At 36.1% G+C, this 22,439-nt stretch overlaps 1 protein-coding gene across 5 annotated transcripts in view; it reads right to left on the bottom strand.

The window, feature by feature from the left end:
• Positions 1-22,439, bottom strand: part of Ccdc141 (coiled-coil domain containing 141) — a 189,300-nt gene that overhangs the window by 116,211 nt on the left and 50,650 nt on the right. For all 5 annotated transcript variants that reach the window (XM_071619021.1, XM_071619022.1, XM_071619025.1 and 2 more), the window contains 2 exons: positions 19,018-19,271; positions 2,930-3,046 (listed from right to left, as the gene is read on the bottom strand). In XM_071619021.1, the coding sequence (XP_071475122.1) occupies positions 2,930-3,046; positions 19,018-19,271 (371 nt within the window). The remainder of the gene's footprint in view (positions 1-2,929; positions 3,047-19,017; positions 19,272-22,439) is intronic.

Raw genomic sequence — 22,439 nt, 5'->3', positions numbered from 1 at the left:
AAAAGTTTTTCTATCAAAAAATTATGTTTGTTTCTTTCTCCCTCTCCCACTCTCTCTCCCTCTCCTTCTCCCTTCCCTTCTCCCTCTCCGTGGTACTAGAGATGGAACCCAGGAGCCCTCTACCACTAAGCCACATCTCCAGCCCTTTTAACTTTTTGAGAGAGGATGTCACTAAATAGTTCAGGCTAGCCTCGAATTTGTGATCCTTCTGCCTCAGTCTCCTGGGATTACAGGCATGTTCCACTATACCTGTCTTGAGTATTTATCTCTATTTGTTTGATCCACTCTGCATAGCTGTTCAATGAGTCAGGAGACTGAGGCAGGAGGATTACAAGTTCAAGCCCAGCCTCAGCAAGTGTGAGGCTAACCTGGGCAACTTAGACTATGCCTCAAAATAAAAAAAAGGGGGGGACTGGGGATGTAACTCAGTGCTTCTCTGAGTTCAATCACCTGTACCACAAAATGAATGAATGAATAACTGTTTGATATTTTTGCAGTCTCTAAAGACAGCATTGAGACTGGGGGTTCCATAGGCCAACCTGTAATTTGGAAAGAATTTCACATCAAAAAGAATGCTTAATAGGAAGAAAGAAAACAAGAACTCCTAGTCAAAAACACTAATATTTATTTTGAGAAAATATATTTAGGCTCAGTGATGTAATGGAGAGATTTCTCTGCCTCAATTTCCAGACATAGTTTGCCTTGAAAACCTCTTGCCTGGGGCAATAGTCAGCTTCTGCATGAGATCCTGAATAGCTCAAACCCTAAAGGAAGCAGATAGACTAGTCGGGAACGTCATGGAAGTTATCAGGAATTAGTGTCCTTTTTATAATATTTTCTTGGATATTCTTATAGCTTAACTTTTTTGTATAATAAAATGAGTAATCCTCCTATTTGAATTTCATCAATATGATGGAGCAAAAGACCATGACTCTCATGTATCTCTAGGGTTATATATGGAAAGACTGAAAGGAAATGTGCAAAAATATTAATAATGATTATCTTTCAGTTGAAGGATTAACTTTTATTTTCCTTCGAGTTTTGAATTTTTCCACAGTTCACTTGGCATAATAAAATGTGTATTACTAAAAATTTATTTCTACTCAATAGTAAGAAAACAAAACACCTCATTAAAATAAGGAGCCAAAGATGTTAACAGACATATCAACAAAGAAGATATAGAGGCAAATAGATGTAAAAGATACTCTGCTTCCTGTGTCATCAGGGGAAATACAAATTAAAACAACATTGAGCACACCTATTTGAACAGCCAAAATCCAGAATACCTACAGTACCAAATGTTAGCAAGGATAGGGAACAATAGTAAGTCTTATTCACTTTTGGCAGAAATGCAAAATGGCACAGCCATGTTTGTAATTTAAGGATAATGATGGAAAGGTTATCTGTATGCTTTTCTATTTAGGCAAATCAGAGTTTCAAATATGAATTGAAAACTGTGACAGAAATTGTGCTCTGCTAAAACCAAAGTCAGACATTAACAAATATTCTACTTCTCCTCATGGCTGTAAAAAACCATACTAACTCCATGTTTATAGTGACCAAAACTCACGGTAAGTCTAAATTATGTGGTTATACTGGTTTGGCTCACTTGTTTTAAAGGAAGTAGCTATCATACGCAATTCAAGCCATCCCTTGTGCTTAGCATTTGAAGATTTTGACAGAATTTTCTCTGATAAAATTTGAGTTTGATACACACAGAATAAATTATTGTATAACCTCAATAAAAATTAACTTTATAAGTAGATTTTTTAAATGCTGAAAAAATGTAAAGAACTTAAAAAAGGAGCATCACTGTTGGATCAACAGACTCCTGTAACAGTGCCTTTTATCGATCACTTAGATATTCAAGTCAAACAGTTTGAACACCCACAATTTACTACAGTATTCAAATAAAAGAAAGAAACTAACACAAAACAAGACAAAAATATGTCATGATCCCTATGAGAAGATTTAAATCTAAATAAATGCAATCTACTGCCTGTCCCCTCCCCATCAATTCCCATCCTAGACATGTGAATAGTTGGTTTGTTTTCACTTTTTTCAACCACTGTTAGGTAGCATTGGTGCCTTGTTTTCCAGAACTTCATGACGGCTTTACCTACAGCTGCTAACCACCCACTATATTAATAATTCAGAGTTCTTTAAATCTTGATGCTGTATACAGTATTCACAGTTCTCAGTCTATTATGTCGGAATTTGTTTTCTTACAGATCAATATGGAGCACCTATAAAGAATTGTGGAAAGTATTTACAGACCCAACTTGTACAAGTGAGTTGATTTCTAAATAACAAAATTCAATGGAAAGAGGAAAAACTATAGTCCAGCTTCCCTGTTCATCATGCTTCCAGCCCTCCATGGGTCTATTTTTGCACATTCCAGATATCAACAAGAAATTATCTGGCCAGCAGCCCATACTTCTTATAAAATTGAGAAATTTTGAGTCAAGGAACTAGGGAAATGTAAATGGGAACAGTTATCAAACTATACCTTGAAAGTGATAGTGAGTTGAGATCTCAGGATAGACAAAATTATTTAGAAAACTACCAAAGTGTAAAGACTTTGAGCCATGGACTAGACAAAATCTAGAATTAAATTCCAACACTGTCATTGAGAAGATACTGTAATGGTCAAGTTATTTTGCATCTCCAAGCCTCTGTTTTGTTTCTTTGGTTTGATCCATAATACAAGAAAAATAATACATACTTTTTAGGGTTTTTGTGATAATTTAAAGAAAGCATCTAATATACTCTCTTAGCACAGCATCTGGTATGTAGTTCACTATTAAGAATATAGAGATTATAGAAGATGTTGGTTTTCTTGCTGTTCTAGAAGCCCTCCTCTAAATCACTCATACAAACATATTCAAGAGAACCCCATGCATTTTCAATTATTTTTAGTGTCTCTTACCTTTGCTTTTATTGTTAGTTCCTCGTGCTTACAAGTTAGCTCCTCATTGTCTGAAAGTGATGAACCTAGACTTTGTTCCTGCAAATCTCTTATGGTTTTTTGAAACCAGCAAGTAACCTAGGAAAGAAGCAACAAAGAAAGAACAAAATTCAAATGATGCAAATAAGTCAGTATAAACTCAGGAATAATTCCTCAACCTTTTAAAGCTTAAGCCACTTTAATTTCTCCTTCTATAAAGTAATCCCATGTATTAAATGAATATAAGGTTTTATTTCTCTTCATTTCAACTTCTACATTCCTAAGAGAAAAAAAAAATAATTTCAGAAAAGCACAAAAATTACTTATCAGCTCAGTAAATTACATGGCATAAAGAAAATCTCAAAAAGAATGAAAATGAGTTCTTTTGTATCCTATAAATCATGCATTCTTTTCAAATGCTTTCTTTCATTAATATAAATATGAATCTGAATGTAGTTACATAGACCTAGATGGGGATATTAAACAACATATAAAATTATATTTTCTACTATAAAAAAGACAATGCAAAACTACTTAGATTGCTCTCGTTGCTAGAAATCTGTATGCAGAAATTAAACAGAAAAATTATTAAAATTCCATTGACATTTTAAGTGGCTAAGGGCATGATTCATTCATATAGATTCGATTTACACTACATGCCATACACCATGTTAGAACAACAAATATCAAAGAACTTGAAAGAAGCCATAAATTCACTGTCTCTTTCTCTCTCTCTCAATGCTGGGAATTGAACTCATCAAACATGCTAATAAATTACTCTACCACTAAGCTTCATCCTTAATCCTGATACCATACATTTTTCAAACAATGCTATAGTTTGACCTGGGACTTATGACTTGGGACCCCTGAATGCAGGTTCCTTATCCCAATTAAATAAAAGAGTTGAATTTATACTCTCAAATCCTTATATCCTTATGATCACATCATGGATATATATATATATATATATATATATATATATATATATATATATATATATTATAGTTGGACACATAGCTTTATTTTACTTATTTATTTATTTTTAATATTTTAATGTTTATTTTTCAGTTTTCGGTGGACACAACATCTTTATTTTATGTGATGCTGAGGATAGAACCCAGCGCCCCGCACATGCTAGGCAAATGCGTTACCACTTGAGCCACATCCCCAGCCCATATTTATTTATTTTTATGTGGTGCTGAGGATTGAACCCAAGGCTTCACATGTGTTAGGCAAGCGCTCTACCACTGAGCCACAACCCCAGCCCAGCTTGATAGAAAACTACAAGCAAAACAGTTGGCTAGTTGATTTGAGGACATAATCTCTATTTTTCTCAACAAGTTTATAATAAGCATGATATAATAATTGTAAAGATAAGATTATCCAGGGCCACATAGTTAGCGTCAGAGCAGTATTTGCCTCCAAGTTTATAGGATTTCAAAACACATGTTCTTTCTGCTATTCCCAGATACATGCCTGGGTAACTTGAAGTCTTACAAAACCTTATCATCAAGGAGAACAACTTCAAACCCAAGAAATAGATACTGGCTGCCCATTCAAAATGGTGGACATATCCCAAACCTGATACTAATTTTCTAGGTTATCTTGCCATAGGATTTCTTCCAAATTCTGAAACAAAAAGAAGTGTGTGAAGCAAGAGTCTAGGATAAAGTTAGATTAAGTCTAAAATTCCACATAATAAGTGTACCACACACCTACATGCACACACCAGAATTCAGACTTAAAGGCTCATATACAATGGGATACCCCAGGATCATTATTAGGATTGATATTGCAGAGCTGATTATGAGAGCAAAAGTACCAACTCAGTATTTTCCAGCATGGAGCAGGCTGTATGGAGCCAGAGGATTTTTTCAGCTTTCTGATATTGGAAATCTCTGTTAACCTAAACTCTAGTCCAATCTCAATGCAAAGAAAAGCAGTTTTCATGTAAAATATGCTTCATTTTTTCAGATTATTTGGATATATATATATATATATATATATATATATATATATATAATCTCATAGTTTCTACTTTTAAAATATTGTGTTTATGTATTTACAATTACTTGAAGTCAGTCTGTTTCTCTCATGTCCCAGTTATAACTGGATATGTACATGCACATATTAGAACTCACAGAGAATTTTATCAAGAATAATAAAATCTATTCATTACTTGTTTAATTTTTATAAAACAAAGTAATTTCTCATGAACTTAGACCATATATAGACAACACAAGGAATGATTTAAGAGCATCCTTAAAGTGAAATGAATCATGAAGTTAGTGACTTGTTTAATTTTTATAAAACAAAGTAATTTCTCATGAACTTAGTCCATATATAGACAACACAAGGAATGATTTAAGAGCATCCTTAAAGTGAAATGAATCATGAAGTTAGCTGAATTTCAGAGATAATTTATTTTATTAAGCACTGGGAGCGACTTTTATTTTATTCTTTTTATTTGTTTGTCTTTTGGTACCAAGGATTGAAACCAGAGGTTCTCAACCACTGAGCTACATCCCCAACTTTTTTTTTTTGAGATAGAATCTGACTAAGTTACTTAGGGCCCTGCTAAGTTACTGAAGCTGGCTTTGAACTTATAATCTTCCTGCCTTAGCCTCCCAAACTGTTGGGATCATAGACGTGCACTAGCTAAGTTTCATTTATTCTTAGCTAAAGTGTTGGGGAGGAGGTGCCTAGAAATCTCAAGAATGCTTTATTAGAGACGGTTAACATAGAAGCTGAGTAAATGAAACATGGGTACAAACAGGTGTCCATTAATCTCCCCAAACAGGTGAGAAACCTGAACCTTCAGATGGTCCTATTAAATTTTATGAGTCAAAAACTTGTTATTTAACACATGCTAGTAGTGATGAAAGCCAGTGAGAAGTGAGTTATTTTCATTTATAAATGGTATTAAGTGACCTCATCCTCTAGATTGGGCCAATACTATTTTAACCCCCAAAGGATACTATTCCTATGAGGCAATATTATTCCCTAAAAGAGAATGTAAGTAAAAAACCTGGTGATATGCAGTATTTCCTGTGCAAATACCTGCCTGTTAAAGCATGCTGACTCTCTAGAGCTACACATTTTTTAAAATATTTATTTTTTAGTTACACATAATACCTTTATTTTGTTTTTTTTTCTTTTTTAAAAATTTTTATTATTGGTTGTTCAAAACATTACATAGTGCTTGACATATCATATTTCATACATTTGATTCAAGTGGGTTATGAACTTCCATTTTTATCCCGTATACAGATTGCAGAATCACATGGGTTACACATCCACTGTTTTACATATTTCTATTCTAGTGTCTGTTGTATTCTGTTGCCTTTCCTATCCTCTACTATCCCCCCTCCCCTCCCATCTTCTCTCTCTACCCCATCTACTGTAATTCATTTCTCCCCCTTGTTTTTTTTCCCTTTCCCCTCACTTCCTCTTATATGTAATTTTGTTTATGTATTTTATATGGTACTGAGGATTGAACCCAGGGCCTTGCACGTGCTAGACAAGTGCTCTACTGCTGAGCCACAACCCCAGCCCAAGAGCTACACATTTCTATTGCCACAACACCCTAGAAAGAAACAAAACAAAAACAGGTTGGCATAAAACTCCAAAGTAAGTAGATTGTGAGGGTGTTACATCTCATCCTGAGGTGCTCACACACACAGAGGCAGCTTCATAATTCAGATTTATCATATATGCTATGGGATGTATGCAAAACAGACTCTCAGAGTCCTTCTCAGGCTAAAATAAGACATCCTAAATAGCCAAGAGCATGTCAACCACAATACTCTGATACCCAGTAAATCAATCATGCCATCCTGTAAGTAGCTACTATAGACAGCTGCACAGATATTCCAAGTGCACTTTAGATCAGCTGCTGTCCCAAAGCCTGAGTGGTAAGTACAGCAAATGATGCATATGGACATGTTTGTAGAATAAGATTCCTGCAAAAGGATGAAAATATGACCCAGGGGTTGACAGAATGTGAAAATGAAGGAAAAACAAAAAATATTCAAAGTGTACACTGAAGTGAGTTCTGGGCATTGCTAGACTAAACGAGGAAGTGAAAACACTTTTCCTCTCTTTTCTCAGTTCCTATCTCTCAGCCCGACTTAAGCAATATGCTTATGATCATCTTATCAGTTTGACGGAGCTTCTAGGTACTTGAAGGAGATAGAACTAAGTCTGGGAAGAAGTGCGACAGGTATTTTTTGGGGGAGAGGGTATGTGGCATCTATCAGAGGGTGACGAAAGAGAGATAAAGGGAAGTCAACAAAAATACAAAGGAGAATCAGGGATGTTCAATAAAACCAAGAGGCTACCTTGAAAGCTGAAGAAGCCAGAAAAATTCTGCCAAAGAGCATAGACTCACACTGCCCAAGTTATTAGCTTCTAACTCACACATGGCCATCAAGTACTTTGGAATGTGGCTAGTACAATCAGAAATTTGCTCTAAGTATAAAATACACATCAAATCTCATAGACTTCACATAAAAAAAATGAAAGTATCTCATCAAGAATATTAGCATTTTCATAAGCCAAACTCTGAAGGCCAAGGGTACTATGTTTTTTCTCACATGCAGAAGCTAAATAGGAAAAAGGAAAAGAAAGGTAGGGGTAGATCTCATGAAAGTCAAAGGGAGATCAGTAGAGGAAGGGGACCAGGGGTGGGAGGTGGGAAGGGAAGAGAGAAGTGCTGGGGGAATGATATGGGCCAAATTATATTGCTGTCTTATATGCATGTATAAATATATAACAACAGAGCCCATCATTATGTACAACTATAACACATCAATAAAAAATGCCAGGGGTAAAAAAGAATGCTCGTATTGCCGGGCAGGGTGGTACATGCTGTGGTCCCAGCAGTTTGCTAAGGCAGGAGGATTGAAGTTTGTTGCCAGCCTGGGCAACTTAACTAGATCCTGTATCAAAATAAAAAAAAATAAAATAAAAAGGGCTTGGGATATTGCTCAGTGATAGAGAACCCTGGGGTTGAATCCCCACTACAACACACACACACACACACACACACACACAAGAATATTAGTATTAATTACCTGTTGAAATAATATTTTGAACATTTTGGGTTTAAATATATATGATTACTTTTCACTTTTTGAATATTTCTTTTTACTTGTTTTAAATGGCTACTACAATATTTAAAATCACAGATTTTTATTGGATGGTTCTGTAATTCAAGGATGTTCCAAAAAATCATTTATTTCTTAAATGTAAATGTAAGGAATGAGTTTTAATTAATAGCAAATTAAAATGCAGAGCCAGGAGAATAGTGGAATGAGATATCAGTTGGGTGCATTTATGGATCACTGGTGGGAGCTGGTGAGAAAGAAGAACTAATGACCCATTCAAAGAAGCTGATTGGCTGAGTTCATTGGCTGAATACAGGAAGACAGCTGAAGATAGCTTTGGGGAAAGCACAGGGAACAAATGGATTCCTCCTCATATATTTTTTTCTATATTTAATTAGATGAAGCATGCATTTATGGCAGGGAGAGAGAACTGAAGATTCATGAGAGTTAATACAGGAGTGTATCAGATTGAGTAGGAAGGATGGAAGGGAATGGTGTTGAAGAAGTTATCTGTGGGCAAAAAGGACAAGTCTTTGTTGAACTTTCTACCCCACACCTGGAACCCCTGCTGGAAGATAAGAATAAAGAAAGTAAGAGAAGAGTAGACCTTCACAGAGAGGTATAGGGTACTACCTGGGTAGCTTACACCAATATCTCATCTAATCTTTATACCCTTTCTATATGGAGATAATGGCTATTTCAATAAATGAGTCAATTCAAACCCAGACAGATTAAGTAACTTGCCTAAGTCCTACAGTTGGGGATAGGAATGCCATGGCTGAAGTTCACACCGCCTGATCCAGTAATTATTTTTCCTTTTCATCATATTTATCTATACAAATAAAGAATTCTGGAAAATAGAAGTGGTTCTTATTAGTCTGTAATGATAACCAGTCTTAAAATCAAAACCACAATGCAAGCCTGTACTTATAAAACCTAATTCTAACATGGAAAATGGCCCTGTGTGCAGTTGTGGGGGCTCAGTGGAAATAGTGCATTGGAGAGGGTAAGGGAAGTATGCCCCAGACCCATCAGGAATGCTGAGAGGAAGAGGCCAGCCATGGGCAGAGGTGACAGCAAGCACAGACCAAGAGAACCAGTTCCCAAATGATACATGCCAAAGATAGGACTGAAACATCAGAACACATGCAATACAAAATGCTCTCAGGTGTTCAAGGATAAACAAACTCAGGTGGCAAGCATGTGAACTGGTGCCACAGCCTGAAGTCATGCATCAGACTGCCACGAACCACTAGTTTCTTTTTCTGCAATTTGTTCTACAATCTGAGATTGGATCTTATTTTTTTAAATCTTTATTTAAGACTATATTGAAGGAGGTGAGCCAGCAACAAGCAATTTAAACCACCTTAATAAAAATGCTTAAGGGAAGATGATAATCTCTTCAAATTATTTTCATTTTCTTTTCCAAGAGAACAGTTCTTGCCAAATAACCAGCTATTATTAGAGACCAAAAAAAAAAAAAATGATAAAGAGATGGGCAGGGAGGAATCAGTTATTTATCTTCTTTAACCTAAGACATTTTGACAGTCTAGCTCTCTCTCTCAGCTACCAAAAATACACTCATATATTCCAAAATATTTTCAGCTATAGTTGATGGCCACAGGTGACAGTTCCAACGACTACCTTGATTTTGAAGGCATGTTAGTATTATAGCAGCAATTTTAGCTCCCAAAAGGTTTTAGGTTTTCTTCTTTTCCTTTTTTTTCCCAATGGTGGGGAAACTAGAAACCAGTTGTCTGTATTTTGTGTTAGGCAATCCAGTCAAATGTGCTCTGTACTCAACTGGGCAATAACCAGAATCAAATATTCATTGGCTTCATTTAGGTGACTATGACATTAGAAGAGGTAGTAGAGACATGTTCTGATGTTGTACCCGAGGACTTGGGAGTAGGGAAAAAAAGAACAATTATTGCTGTTAAAGTGAACTGTTTGGCCTAGAACTGCCTCCATACTCTTTAAGTGTGGCTTTTACTAAAGCTTTCTTCATACATGAAGGATTGCAATCTAACTTGATGCTGACTATGACCTACTCTGGTAACAAGAGGAAGAGTCTCAGTCAGTCACAAGAGTACAACTGTTTAAACCATGTTCAAATAAGACAGGTGTGAGCTGTAACCAGTCCTCTCTCTCTGTGCCTAACTTCCAATCTCTGAATGTCATTTCCTTTTTTCTGGCTATGACTATAACCCTCCCCATGTGATGTAGTAGAGCATTCCAAAGCATTTTTGGTCCACACTACTGCCTGATTCTGGAATCACAAATAAAGTCAACTAAGAGCTGAAAACCTAAATTTGTTATAACTTTGTCTCTTAACACTACTAAACATGTAGATTGAGTTTCTTTTACTAAATGTATTTTGGGATCCATCTAACTATAGGCCTATTGTTATTTGGGCTTAGTCTCAGAGATTCAAAGAGGACAATGTTCACAGTTTTCTGCTGCAGAATTTGGGAGCTCTCCTTAAGTCATTGAAGTCAGCTGGAAGGCATTAGTATCTTCCCAAATTATTGAATCCCAGGATAAATGTTGGTTGTGAGTGGCACATGTCTGTAGTCCCAGCTACTCAGGAAATTGAGGCAGGAGTATCAAAAGTTGGAGTTTATCCTGGGAAGTTTAGTGAGACACTGTCTTGAAAAAATAATTAAAAGGTCTGGGGATATAGCTCAGTGACAGAGTGCTTGCCTAACAAGCACATGACTCTGGGTTCACTCCCCTGCAACATACACACACATGCATGTGCACACACAGACACACTAACAACCCTGTTGATTGATAAGGAGGAGAACTAAAATATATTATCATGAGGCAAATTTTGTTATTTTATAAATAGCTTCACAGATCACCTTTGTACCCGTATATAATTATAATATTATATATACTCATATATATAATCTGACTTGTATTGACAAATAATTTCTCTGTGTCTTTATTTCTCAAGAAAGATAAAGACTTCCCTTCCCAACCTTGCCCTCACATCCTATTTTTGTTTAGCTGGGCTCTTCAATTTCAGCTCCTCAGTGGTACAAAGCTATTTAGTCCAATCAATAAAATTAGTACAGCAAAAGTCTCTGGACCCATATTTTATTTTTAAAATTACCTCCAACTCATTGAGAGAAATTCCCCTAGCTGTAGAAGTCTTCTTTCTAGAAAGGAAACAGAGCCCTGCCCAGTCTCTTGGCAATGTGTGCTCCTGCCAAAAATAACCAAGGCCTGGTTTTCCCAATATAACTTTCCACCCTAATCGATCTGGAGATGGAGAACCAACTACATTCACTATGTAAGATAGAAAAAAGAGACAGACAGACATTAGGAGTAGGACCGAGGTTTGACATTTTCCAAGGTCATGCAGCTTCATAGATTTCAGTTTGAAGCTTTGACCTAAACCCCTGGTTGTTAAAAGAAATGAGAGATAATATCATGTGTCTTCAGAAGACAAATCACTGCTAAATTTTATTTTATTTTTTTATTGGTTATTCAAAGCATTACAAAACTCTTGACATATCATATTTCATACATTCGATTCAAGTGGGTTATGAACTCCCATTTTTACCCCTAAATTTTAAAGCGATGTTGTAATCATTTTAAAGTACAATGGTTATTTTGCTTAATTATATGTCTCCCTTTAAAATGTATTAAAATTAATTGAGACTTTAGGTTTGTCTTTGGGGACCCTGAAAGTGAGGGAAAGGAGAGAATGAGTCCCCCCTCCCAGATTGGGATGGTGGCAGTGCTGACACAAAAAGGAAAGCCAACTCCAACACCAGGACAAGGAAGAAAAAGAGTTCAGGGAGGAGAAAGGAGATGGATACACAGGCAGCATGGGGCTCAGCAGACAGCTCAGGCAGCACTAGCAAATTTTGTCCCACAACAGGTATGAGGGGTAGGGGCCAAGCACAGCCTTCCAAAGAGAACATAGGCATCACTTTGGAGAATGAATTCAGTCATAGTAAATACCCCATATTCATCCTACCAACTGATTTTGGGAATTAAATAATCAAAATGTTAAAGCATCATTTTAAATGAACATCCACAATGGATGTTTTCCAAGACCCAAGTGGATTTTTGAAACCAAGGGCAATACTAAATTCTATGCATGCTATTTTTCCTATATATATACTAATGATAGAGTTTATTTATAAATCAGACATACTAAAGTATTAACTATGATTGATAACTAATAGTAAAATAAAACTGGGACTGAGATATAGCTCAGTGGTACCTAGCCCTGGGTTAGATCCCCAGAATGTCAAGGAAAAAAGATAGAACTATTATAATAACCTGCTGTCATAAAAGTTATTTAAAATTTATGAATTTTTCATTTCTGGAATTATCCATTTAATATTTTTGAGCCATGGTTGACTGTGGGTAATAGTAGAAAATGAAACTTCAAATAAGGGAGGACAATTGTATATAGAAGTAACATACTAAATTTAATGAAACTGTAGTTAAGTATAATAAATATAAATGAGCTAAAGAAATACCTAAAGGGTGGAGGAAGTTGGTGGATAGCTGAAAAGTTGATTTTTAACTATCTGGGAGAAAAAGCGAAACTTTTGAATAAACTAGGCTGGATATCAAGTCATAAAATGGAATTTATTCCCCTGCACATCAGAACATTTTAGAATTCTAGGATCACATAGTGTTTTAGAGAATGGGTGTGGGATCCAGCTGATATGCAGAATTTTGTGCCAGTGATATCTAAGCTCAGAAAGTGCCTTATACCGCTATAGTGAACACCTGAATGTTTACTGAGGAGTTAACATATGCCAGATTGTGCTCTAACATTTGTACATATATGACCCTATTTATTTTGTACAAAATCTATAGGCAGATGCTACTATTGTCCTTATTTTACCAAAAAGAAAACCAAGGCACAGAGGCCGATAAATGGTCGAAATCCATCTAAGCTAGTAAAGGTGAAAGCAGGTTTGGTCCCCTTACTCTTTGTATCTGAGTCCCTCTGTTGCTACCTTTGACCTGCAATGTCATTGAAAACAGTAATGATTAGCAAGTACTCCAGCAATGGTGTCTGCTACTTTCAAAATTATATGTTCCTTAGGGCTGGGTAGCGGCCCAGTGGTAGAGCGCTTGCCTAGCATGTGTGAGGAACTAGGTTCAATTCTCAGCACCACATATAAATAAATGAAATAAAATAAAAGTTCATCAACACCTAACAATTTTTTTTAAAAAAATTATGTTTCTCCTACAACATTAAGGTACTTTATATTTCCTGCTGGCATGCTTTAGAGAGAATTCTAGAAGAAGCCTATATACCAAAATGAAATTCTGGGATAAATCTTAATCTACAAATGGCTAGTTAGATATTGTTATCTTTTACTGAACTAAACTATTGATTCTAGTATCACCAAGATAATTCAACCCTTATTTTGGTTTTATGCCAGACACTGTTTGAAAACTACATTTAGGGGCTGGGTTATAGCTCAGTGGTAGAGCACTTGCCTAGCAAGTATGAGGCACTAGGTCCAATCCTCCACACCGTATAAAAATAAATGAAAGGTATTGTACTCACTTTCAACTAAAAAAAATTTTTAAAAAGCTACATTCAAAGAAAAATTTAAAAAAAAAACACTAACATTTCACACATTATATCAATTTAAGCTGACCAACCATTCAAGCCCTAAATGCTAGTTAGAAAGTGGCAGCATGCACCAGACAGCACATACATGCACACATGTGTTAATACACACACAGTTTTACAGATGTCCACCAAGTACAAGACTGGTGCCCTGAGACTGTGCTTTATGTAGACCATCTTGATATCATTTTTAATTTTCTACTGACAGGAAATATACTATATGATTATGATGTATACTGTACTCAAATTATAACCCACAAAACCTTCCAAGTGAATGCAACCTCTCTGACCCTCCCCCAGAAATATGTATCTTACACACATATATATGTGATCCAGATAGTAAAAAAAGATTGTCTCCCTTGTGTCTTAATTCTCCTAGACGTCCTTGACACTGTCTTATACAAACAGGCCATGAATAACTTAGTTTTAATATATTTGTTTGGCTCACTTATGCCTGATTGGAGCAATTGAGAAAAATTACATTCATAAATCTTCTTGCCAAGATAATTAATTATGCACAAAATACTCCAAGCTGCTTCTGATTTTCATTAATGAAGCAGATTATCTGAAAAATAAGATGCTGCAGGAACTGAAAAGAAAGGGCAGCTGCTCATCTTTCAATGTAAAACGAGTGCACATTTTTACATCTGAAACATAACGATAAAGAAATAACATGCTATGATTATGTTTACCAGGCTCTCACATCCCAATTAAGACAGAAAAATCTATTGTTTTCGTTCTCCTTTTTTTTAAATGTTTTTCTTGTTACATAATTATCAACAGGGTCATCATTGACTATTGCTTATAACATTGAAAAACTGAAGGGTTTACTTACTCATCAGTAAGGTGTTGCTTAAATTGTGTTACATTCAATTAGCAAAATACAATGTATCTGTTAAAATTATTCTACTTTTGACATAAGAATATGTCTATGATTTGTTCAACTGAATAAAAATCAGATTACAGTAGAATAGATACAGGCAAATTTAGTTGACTTTTGTATATTTGTTTGTTCCTTCAACAAATGTGTATGTGTTTGTGTCTTTAGGCCCCTGTTAGGATAAAAGCCTAAAAGGTGGCTGTAAACCAAAATCCTAATAAAGCATCTACATGGATAATAAGCTCCTCACATTTCTAACAAAAGTTAGAGTGCCCATTAAACAAATATGGCTGCTAAGATTATAAAAGTGACCTTTATTTGATCATACCCTAGGAACTCAAAATAAACAATGAAATTGACCTTCAACTCAAGCCCTGTCTTTACTGGAGCATGATGGTGGAGGGAGCAGGAAAAGGAGAACAATGACATATTGGCCCTTCACTATCCTTTTCAGACATGATGATAAAAACTCCTAATACTAATACCACAGTTTCTGTGTTCCAGGTACTGTCCTAAGTACTTGTCATATAATAACTCTTGGGTCATCCAAATAACCCTTAAAGGTAGGTCCTATTATTATCCACATTTTTAGAGAAAACTGAGCCTCAGGCAATTTAAATAAATGCTCAGTTACTCACTTGATAAGTAGTGAAGCGGTGATTTAAACCCAGCCAACAGGCTGCCTCAGGATTGTTGCTGTTAACAAGCACAAAGAAACAACAGTTGTTATTAATTATTCCAGTTGCTGTCATTGCTATTATTGAGAGGATGTGTTAATAGGGATCATTTTAAGATTAAGAGCCTAAATTTTATATTTAAGGAAATGACTGTATTATTTATTAATGGGTCATATGAAGCATGGTATTTATTCTTATTACTATAATTAAATTAGTTCTGGTTCAAGGACTATTAGGAATGGAGTCTAAAAGAAAACCCCATTCTTGCTGGGCATAGTGGCACACACCTGTAATCCCAGCTACTTGGGAGCTGAGGCAAGAGGATCTCAAGTTCAGCCTAACAACTTATTTGTCTCAAAATTTTAGAAGCATAGGGGAAGTAGCTCAGTGGCAGAATGTTTGCTTAGTATGAGTGAGGCCCTAGACTCAATCCCAGCATCACAAAAATAATAACAGCAAAAAGAGAGAGAGAGAGAAAGGAAGATAGGTAGGTAGATCAGTCTCGTTCTCATAACCACAAATATTCATTTTTTAAGCCTTTACTATATCCATAAAAGCATCCAACAATTAAGGGCATTAAGAAACCTCAATATGTATAACATCATTAATGCTAAACCCAGGAGAAAGAACTTGGGCTAGATGAGAGAATCTGTTAGTTGTGAGGTTTAACCAAGGAGAGTGAGGGTGAGGAAACTGGTATTTCTTAAATTTCTCTTAAAATGGTAAGCAGTATATTTTACACATGTTATTTCATTTAATCTTTAGAGCAACCTTGTGAGTGGAGTACTATTTCCAATTTTAAAATGAGGCCCATTAAAAATGACTACAAAATACTACTTTACACCTATTAGAATAGCCAAGATCTGAAACAGTGATAACATCAAGTCCCAGTAAAGATGTCAAACAACAAGAAATCTCATTCATTGCTGGTGAGAAGGAGGAGAGTCTAGCTATTTTGGAAGACAGTTAAAACACATTCTTAGCATACTATCTGTCAGTACCACCCTTTGGTATTTGCTCAAATTAATGGAAAACTTATATTTACACCAAAACCTGCTCATGGATGCTTACAGAGCTTCATACATACTTGCCCAAACTTGGATAAAATCTCAGTAAGTGAAAAGAGGAATAAACTGCAGTACATCCAGATAAGGGAATATTATTCAGCCCTATACAGATGTAAGCTGTCAAGCCATGAGAAGACACAGAAAACTTAATTGCATTTACTTAGTACAAAAGTAAATCTAAGGAAGGCTACATACTGTGTGATTCCAACTATATGATATTAGGCAAACTATTGTAGCATTACAAAGATCAGGGGTTGCCAGCAATTGTGTAGAGAAGGATAAATAGAGGATTTTTTAGGGCAATTAAGTGATTCTGCATGATCCTGCAATGGTGGATACATGTCACTATGCATTTGTCCAAACCTAGAGATGTACACCATCAAGAGTGATCCTAATATCAATGATGGACTCTGGGGAATAAAAAAATAATGTGTTAATGGGAATATATGAATTGTAACAAATGTGACCCTTGGTAGGAGATGCTGATAATGTGGGAGGCTGTGGGGCGGAGTGCATGGGAAACTTCTATCTTCTGCTCAATTTTGCTGTGAAATAAAATCTATTTTACCACTACACCCTAAAAAGCACCCCCCCTTTAAATAAAAAAAATGAAAAGGAAAGCTGAAGACTGATAAATTAGAGAATTCACCAATTCAGAAAGCTTCTACAATACCTCACTTCAGTTAATATGAGACATCTTTAAGTTTTCTAAGGTTGGCAGAGATCCAGATTTCCCTTCAACATTTCACTGGGTTAGAATGTTCATTTAGAATTTGAATTTGAAAATTCATCCTGAATTTTCATGTGATTTCTTTGCTTTTCTTTCTTTTTCTTTAACCGCAGAGGATCCAAGTGAGTGATAATTGCCACAGTCATGAAGCAGGAAGGCAAAAATCGCTATCTTATGAATAAATAAAACTTACTGTAGATGTTTCTGCATTGGGAAACCTCTTGGATGAGACTTTCCTTTGGAGAGAGAAAGTCTCTGTTAATTTGAATCAGTGAGATTGAGGATTAAAAAGCTCTGGGAACATGGTGGTGGGTAGGGGTTAGGAGAGGTTGAAAGACAGCCCACTTAAGAGAGGGAGGACAAGGAAATTTAGAAATAGTTGTCTGACAATTTCATATTGATTCTTGTCCCAGGAATTGATTTTCTTTGTTATGCCAAAATCATCAGTAAAAGACTATTGCATTGGACGACAGTACTCTGAGTAACAACAGGTGAAGGGCCACAAGAACTGAATCAGAGGCAGGTGGGGTGGGCAGGTAATGCACAGCAAAAATCAGGACAGGAGCTGGTTGGCCAAGGCAGAAGTAGCTTAGGAAGAAAATGCAATGTGGCAGAGTCTATGACTGGAGGGTGGACATCTGCCTCTGCTGTATGCCACCTCCTGGGAGAGGGTTATCTAATAGCAGAGCAATGCATGTCCAAATTCATTGTCCTATTTGGTTTTTTTTAAAAGCACTTTTTACTTCACTTATATATTTCATGATTTTCTCATCACATTTGAATGACAGTTCTTAACTGAGGATAGTTTTGCCCCCTGGGAGACAACTGGCAATGTGGCGACATTTGTGGTTGTCATAACTGAGGGATGTTTCACGAGTGGCTAGTTAGTAGAGGTCAGGGTTAATGTCCTAGAGTGCACAGAACAGACCCTCACAGCAAGGGATTACCTGGTACCAACTGTCAATAATGCTAAAGTTGGGAAATACATTAGGAGGAAAATTTATAGAGGAAAATGCCTTGTGTCTAGTGTGTCTCCAGTATTTATAATAGGTCCTGGCATACAGCAGGTACTCAATAATTATTAGTTGAAATGTTAGTCATCATCTAAGGTCCCATTTTTCCAGCTTGAAATAAGAACAAGTATTTGCTTCCAGTTATAGGTCTGTTTTTCCAATTTGTGTCAAAGAAAAATAAAACATGTAAAAAAGACCCCTTTCCTGTGCATCCAAACCAGAAGATCTCTCTCTGTATCCTTTCTCTTAATTCTTTCCCCTTAATATTCATAGATTTGAGCACAGAATTGAGACCATCAGAAATGTTGCAATAAATATACCATCTATATCAGTTGGGGGTTTGCAAAGAGAATTCTGTCCACACTTACCCTCAAATGACTGAGATGAAAGGAATACCTCATAAACATATCAATGGCTGATCAGAGTTTTGCCTGCAGCCTGGGTAGTGAGTTCTAAAGAGCCTACACACCTCCCAGGCCCTCTCACCACTGAGCATTCAGCCATTGGCCAAGGTCAGATTTCTTTACTGACATCAGACCATTCTTCTATTTTGAGGTTACAGACTTTTTAAAATAATAATCACAGCAATCTAGCACAATTCAGCAGCACACTCATGTTTCTCCAACTTTTTAGAAAAGTACTATTAACATTTCAGGACTGCAAAAAAAAATTGTTCTTGGCAGTAGTGACCTGGAAAGAAGCGAGAAAGAGAACCCAACAGTAAAACACAGTCATTTTCAAACTGTCTGTAAGTGTTTTCCCATTCACAAAATCAATATTATAATGACAGTACATAAAAATTGTTTCTTTTGTATTCATATTTACTTGGAAAAACAACATGGTAGTTTGGAAGAAAGCCTTTTGGATCAAAAATAAAAGAATTTGACTATAACAACGGAGACACTGCCCCAGGGTATGGCTGATCCACATATGACCAGTTAGCAGAGGCAGGATATCAGCCAGTGCCCATTGTGTTACCTGGTTTTCTTGTTGGTCCCACAGACATATCTGCAGAACCTGACCCAACTCTTGCCGCTGCTGCTGCAGGTACTTGTCTAGCTGCCTTCTCCTGTCTTGTAGAAGTTCAAGAAGGCTGTCAATCTTCAGACAGCTGCTCTGAGCTCCGTGGATCAACTCGGAACTCACAGTAGGTCCATCACACTTGAATTTCTCTATGAAGTCAGTGAGTTGCTGGCTTTTGTTTAAAAGGGCTAGAGATCGTGATAAGAGTTCTAGAAGAAAATTAAAAAGAAAACGAGATAATGACATAAGCAAGCTTTTATGTAGTAATATTTGGATTCTTCACATAATTTTAAATGCATATAGCTTTAATAGTAATAACAAGCCACACTGCAAGGAATTTAAATGTGTAAACATAAACTGCTTACAAACTTGAAATAGTCAAACACCCTGGCCTAACCATTGCTACAGCCCTAACTGTCGGATGTTAGATGCTAAAGTTGAGCATTAGCATGATTCAGTGTAGGCCACGGAAGGATGGTGGAATTTTGATATGGTTCACTGTTTTAGTGGTGTGATACTGGCTATGGTGCCAACCCTCCCTGGACTATTCTGTATTCTGAGCTTGTTGAACTAAATATGAGGTTAAAAGGTAATACCTGTCATGGCCAAACACCCAGTGAAGGTTATAGCCAGCTGTTTCAATGTCAGTCTAATGGGGTCAGTTTTCACTCAGTTCTAGCCAACTGTTGACCTGAGAGAAAGTGGTTGCAGTGCTAATAGGGCTTCCAATTTTTTAAAGAGTTATAACTATAGATTTGTATGGAAAAGCTTCTGATTTTTAATGTTTTATACTTTGTATATTTTTAATTAAAACTCCCCACAAGATAAAGCATATTTACCTGTCAAATGGGCTATAAGTTTGTGATCTTTGAAATAAATTACATTGTAGGTTTAAGTAACATCTGTCTATTAAAATATTAGATAATAGTACTAGAGCTTACTAATATAATAATATCTCCAAGCAAGAAGGGTGTGATTATGTGCCCTGGGTAATTTGGGAGTCACCAATACAAAGAAACAAATGAAACACTAAGGATTTGAACTATAACAGAAGAATAGGAGAATTTAAATTAAAAAAGTCAGGGAGAACATTGAAATTCATTTTCTTGGACAAAGAAATGGAAGCTGTTAGATTTGAAATGTTCTCTGAAAAGCTCATGCTTTAGAAGCATGGTCCCCAGTATAGCAAGTTATAGAAAGAAGACTATTAGGCAATGATTAGATCATGGGGACTGTACCTCATCAGTGGATTAATCTATTTGATGGATTAATCATTTGAATACTGGGTGGTAATTATACATAGGTATAGGTATAATTATATACATATACATGTATTATTATATGTATAATTTTCTCATGGCTAGAGAAAGTAGGTCACTAGGCTGGGTGAATGCCCTTGGGGACTATATCTTGTCCCTGGCTCTCCCTTCCCTCACCCCTCATCCCTGGCTGCCCTGTGCGAGCAGCTTTCCTCTGCCACACCTCTTCCTCCATGATGTCCTGCCTCATCTCAGGACCATGGAATGAGACCTCTGCAACTGTGAGCCCAAATCAAGTTTTCTTCCTCTAAGTTGTTCTTTTCAGGTATTTTGGTTACAATGATGAAAAGGTAACACAGAAGAAAACATTACTAAGATAGCAGCAGGGGAAGGGATGTGCAAAAAAAAAAAAAAAAGACCTATTGTCTAAAACAAGTTTGTTATGGGGAAGTAAAAGAAACAGCAGGAGAAACAAGGTGAAATAGGTTATAGTGCATATAAACTGATGAGTTTAAATTTATATATCCATAATTTTGCAATCAATGTAATAATCAGGATGAGTGAGTTTAGTTTTGTATATGGAAAAAGAATTTTTTTCCTTTGCATTGAAGAGCTTGTTATGATATTTTGAACAGCAATACACAGGCGTGCGCGTGCACACACAGAAACTATGATTAGGCAACAAAGTATCCATATGTCTAATCTTACACATTACACTTTTCAAATAAGGGAGGGAAGCACAACTTTAGGGATTCAGGATATTGCAAACTGACAGTAGATCAAATCATACTGAACTGGCCCTTTAAAATATATATAATTAGCCAAAATTTCAATTTACATTCTTTTTTTTTTTTTTTAGTTTTCTGTCGGGGTTTCTGTCAAAATAGTATAACCATGACCACATTGCTCTAGGCATGCATCCGCCAGAGCCAAAGGTAATTTGAGGCTGCGTCAGCCTATTACTGGCTACCTGCTGGTCACCTAAATGGACCAATTCCTCCCTCAGTTCCCTCTGCCAGTTCCCTTGGCCTTCATCTGTCAGTTCCTCATACTCACATTTTTTACAGTCTACATTTATCTAGTTATTTATTCCATCAGGTAGTTGGTCATACCAAATGACATATTTTTCTTCACTGTAAACCATCTAGCTATATGGTGACCTTCAAGAATACAAAAGTTCTACAGTTTGTTTATTGGAAAGATTACACATTTCTGCATATATAAAACCCTAATAGCTGGTCTCAGTGGCACATGCCTGTAATCCCAGAGACAAGGGGTTACAGAGGCTGAGGCAGGAGGATTGCAAGTTCATAACCAGCCCCAGCAACTTAGTATGGCTCTAAGCAACTTAGAGAGACCATACCTCAAAATAAAAAATAAAAAGTGGTAGTTAAGCACCACTGGGTTTAATCCCCAGCACACAAAATTAAATTAAATAAATAAATAAAAACCCTACTTTCCTTATGATGTGAAGTTGGTAAACATTCAGTAAAATTTTCATTGCTTAATTGGTTAGATTAATTTTGTCATATTAAAAAAGTGATACTGATCTCACTGGCTTGGGAGGCAGAGGCAGGAGAATAATGGGCTTAAGGCCAGCCTCAGCAGCAGCAAGGTGCTAAGCAACTCACTGAGACACTCTCTCTAAATAAAATACAAAGGGCTGGGGATGTAGCTCAGTAGTCAAGTGCCTCTGAGTTCAATCTTCAGTACTCCCTCCAAAAAAGTGATACTAAAGTACATTTTATACTAGTATCTATATGGTTTGCCATAATTATTAGGTATAAATAATCAATTTAAATTAGTGAAGGAGGTCAACAAATTAGGTGGGCTTAATAGTTATTAAAATCTTGCCCAAATTAGTGCTTTCAAAAAAGTATCAAGGCCACAGTCATCAAGGTCACTGAGACCACAGATGATATTTCTTCCCAATAAATTTTAAAATATTCTGAAATCTTTCTCAAGAAGATGTTTTTTTTTCTTAAACTTACTTAATGAGCATTTTGAAATGTATTCAAAAGTAAAGATAACAGTGTAACAATGGGCCCCCATGAGACTATATCTATTTAAAATCTATGACAATGGAATAATAAGATTCTCCCTGCCTTACAGATCTGT

This window comes from Marmota flaviventris, chromosome 11 (assembly GCF_047511675.1).
Source record: "Marmota flaviventris isolate mMarFla1 chromosome 11, mMarFla1.hap1, whole genome shotgun sequence".
Lineage (NCBI taxonomy): Eukaryota > Metazoa > Chordata > Mammalia > Rodentia > Sciuridae > Marmota > Marmota flaviventris.
This window is presented reverse-complemented; position numbering and strand designations above follow the sequence as displayed.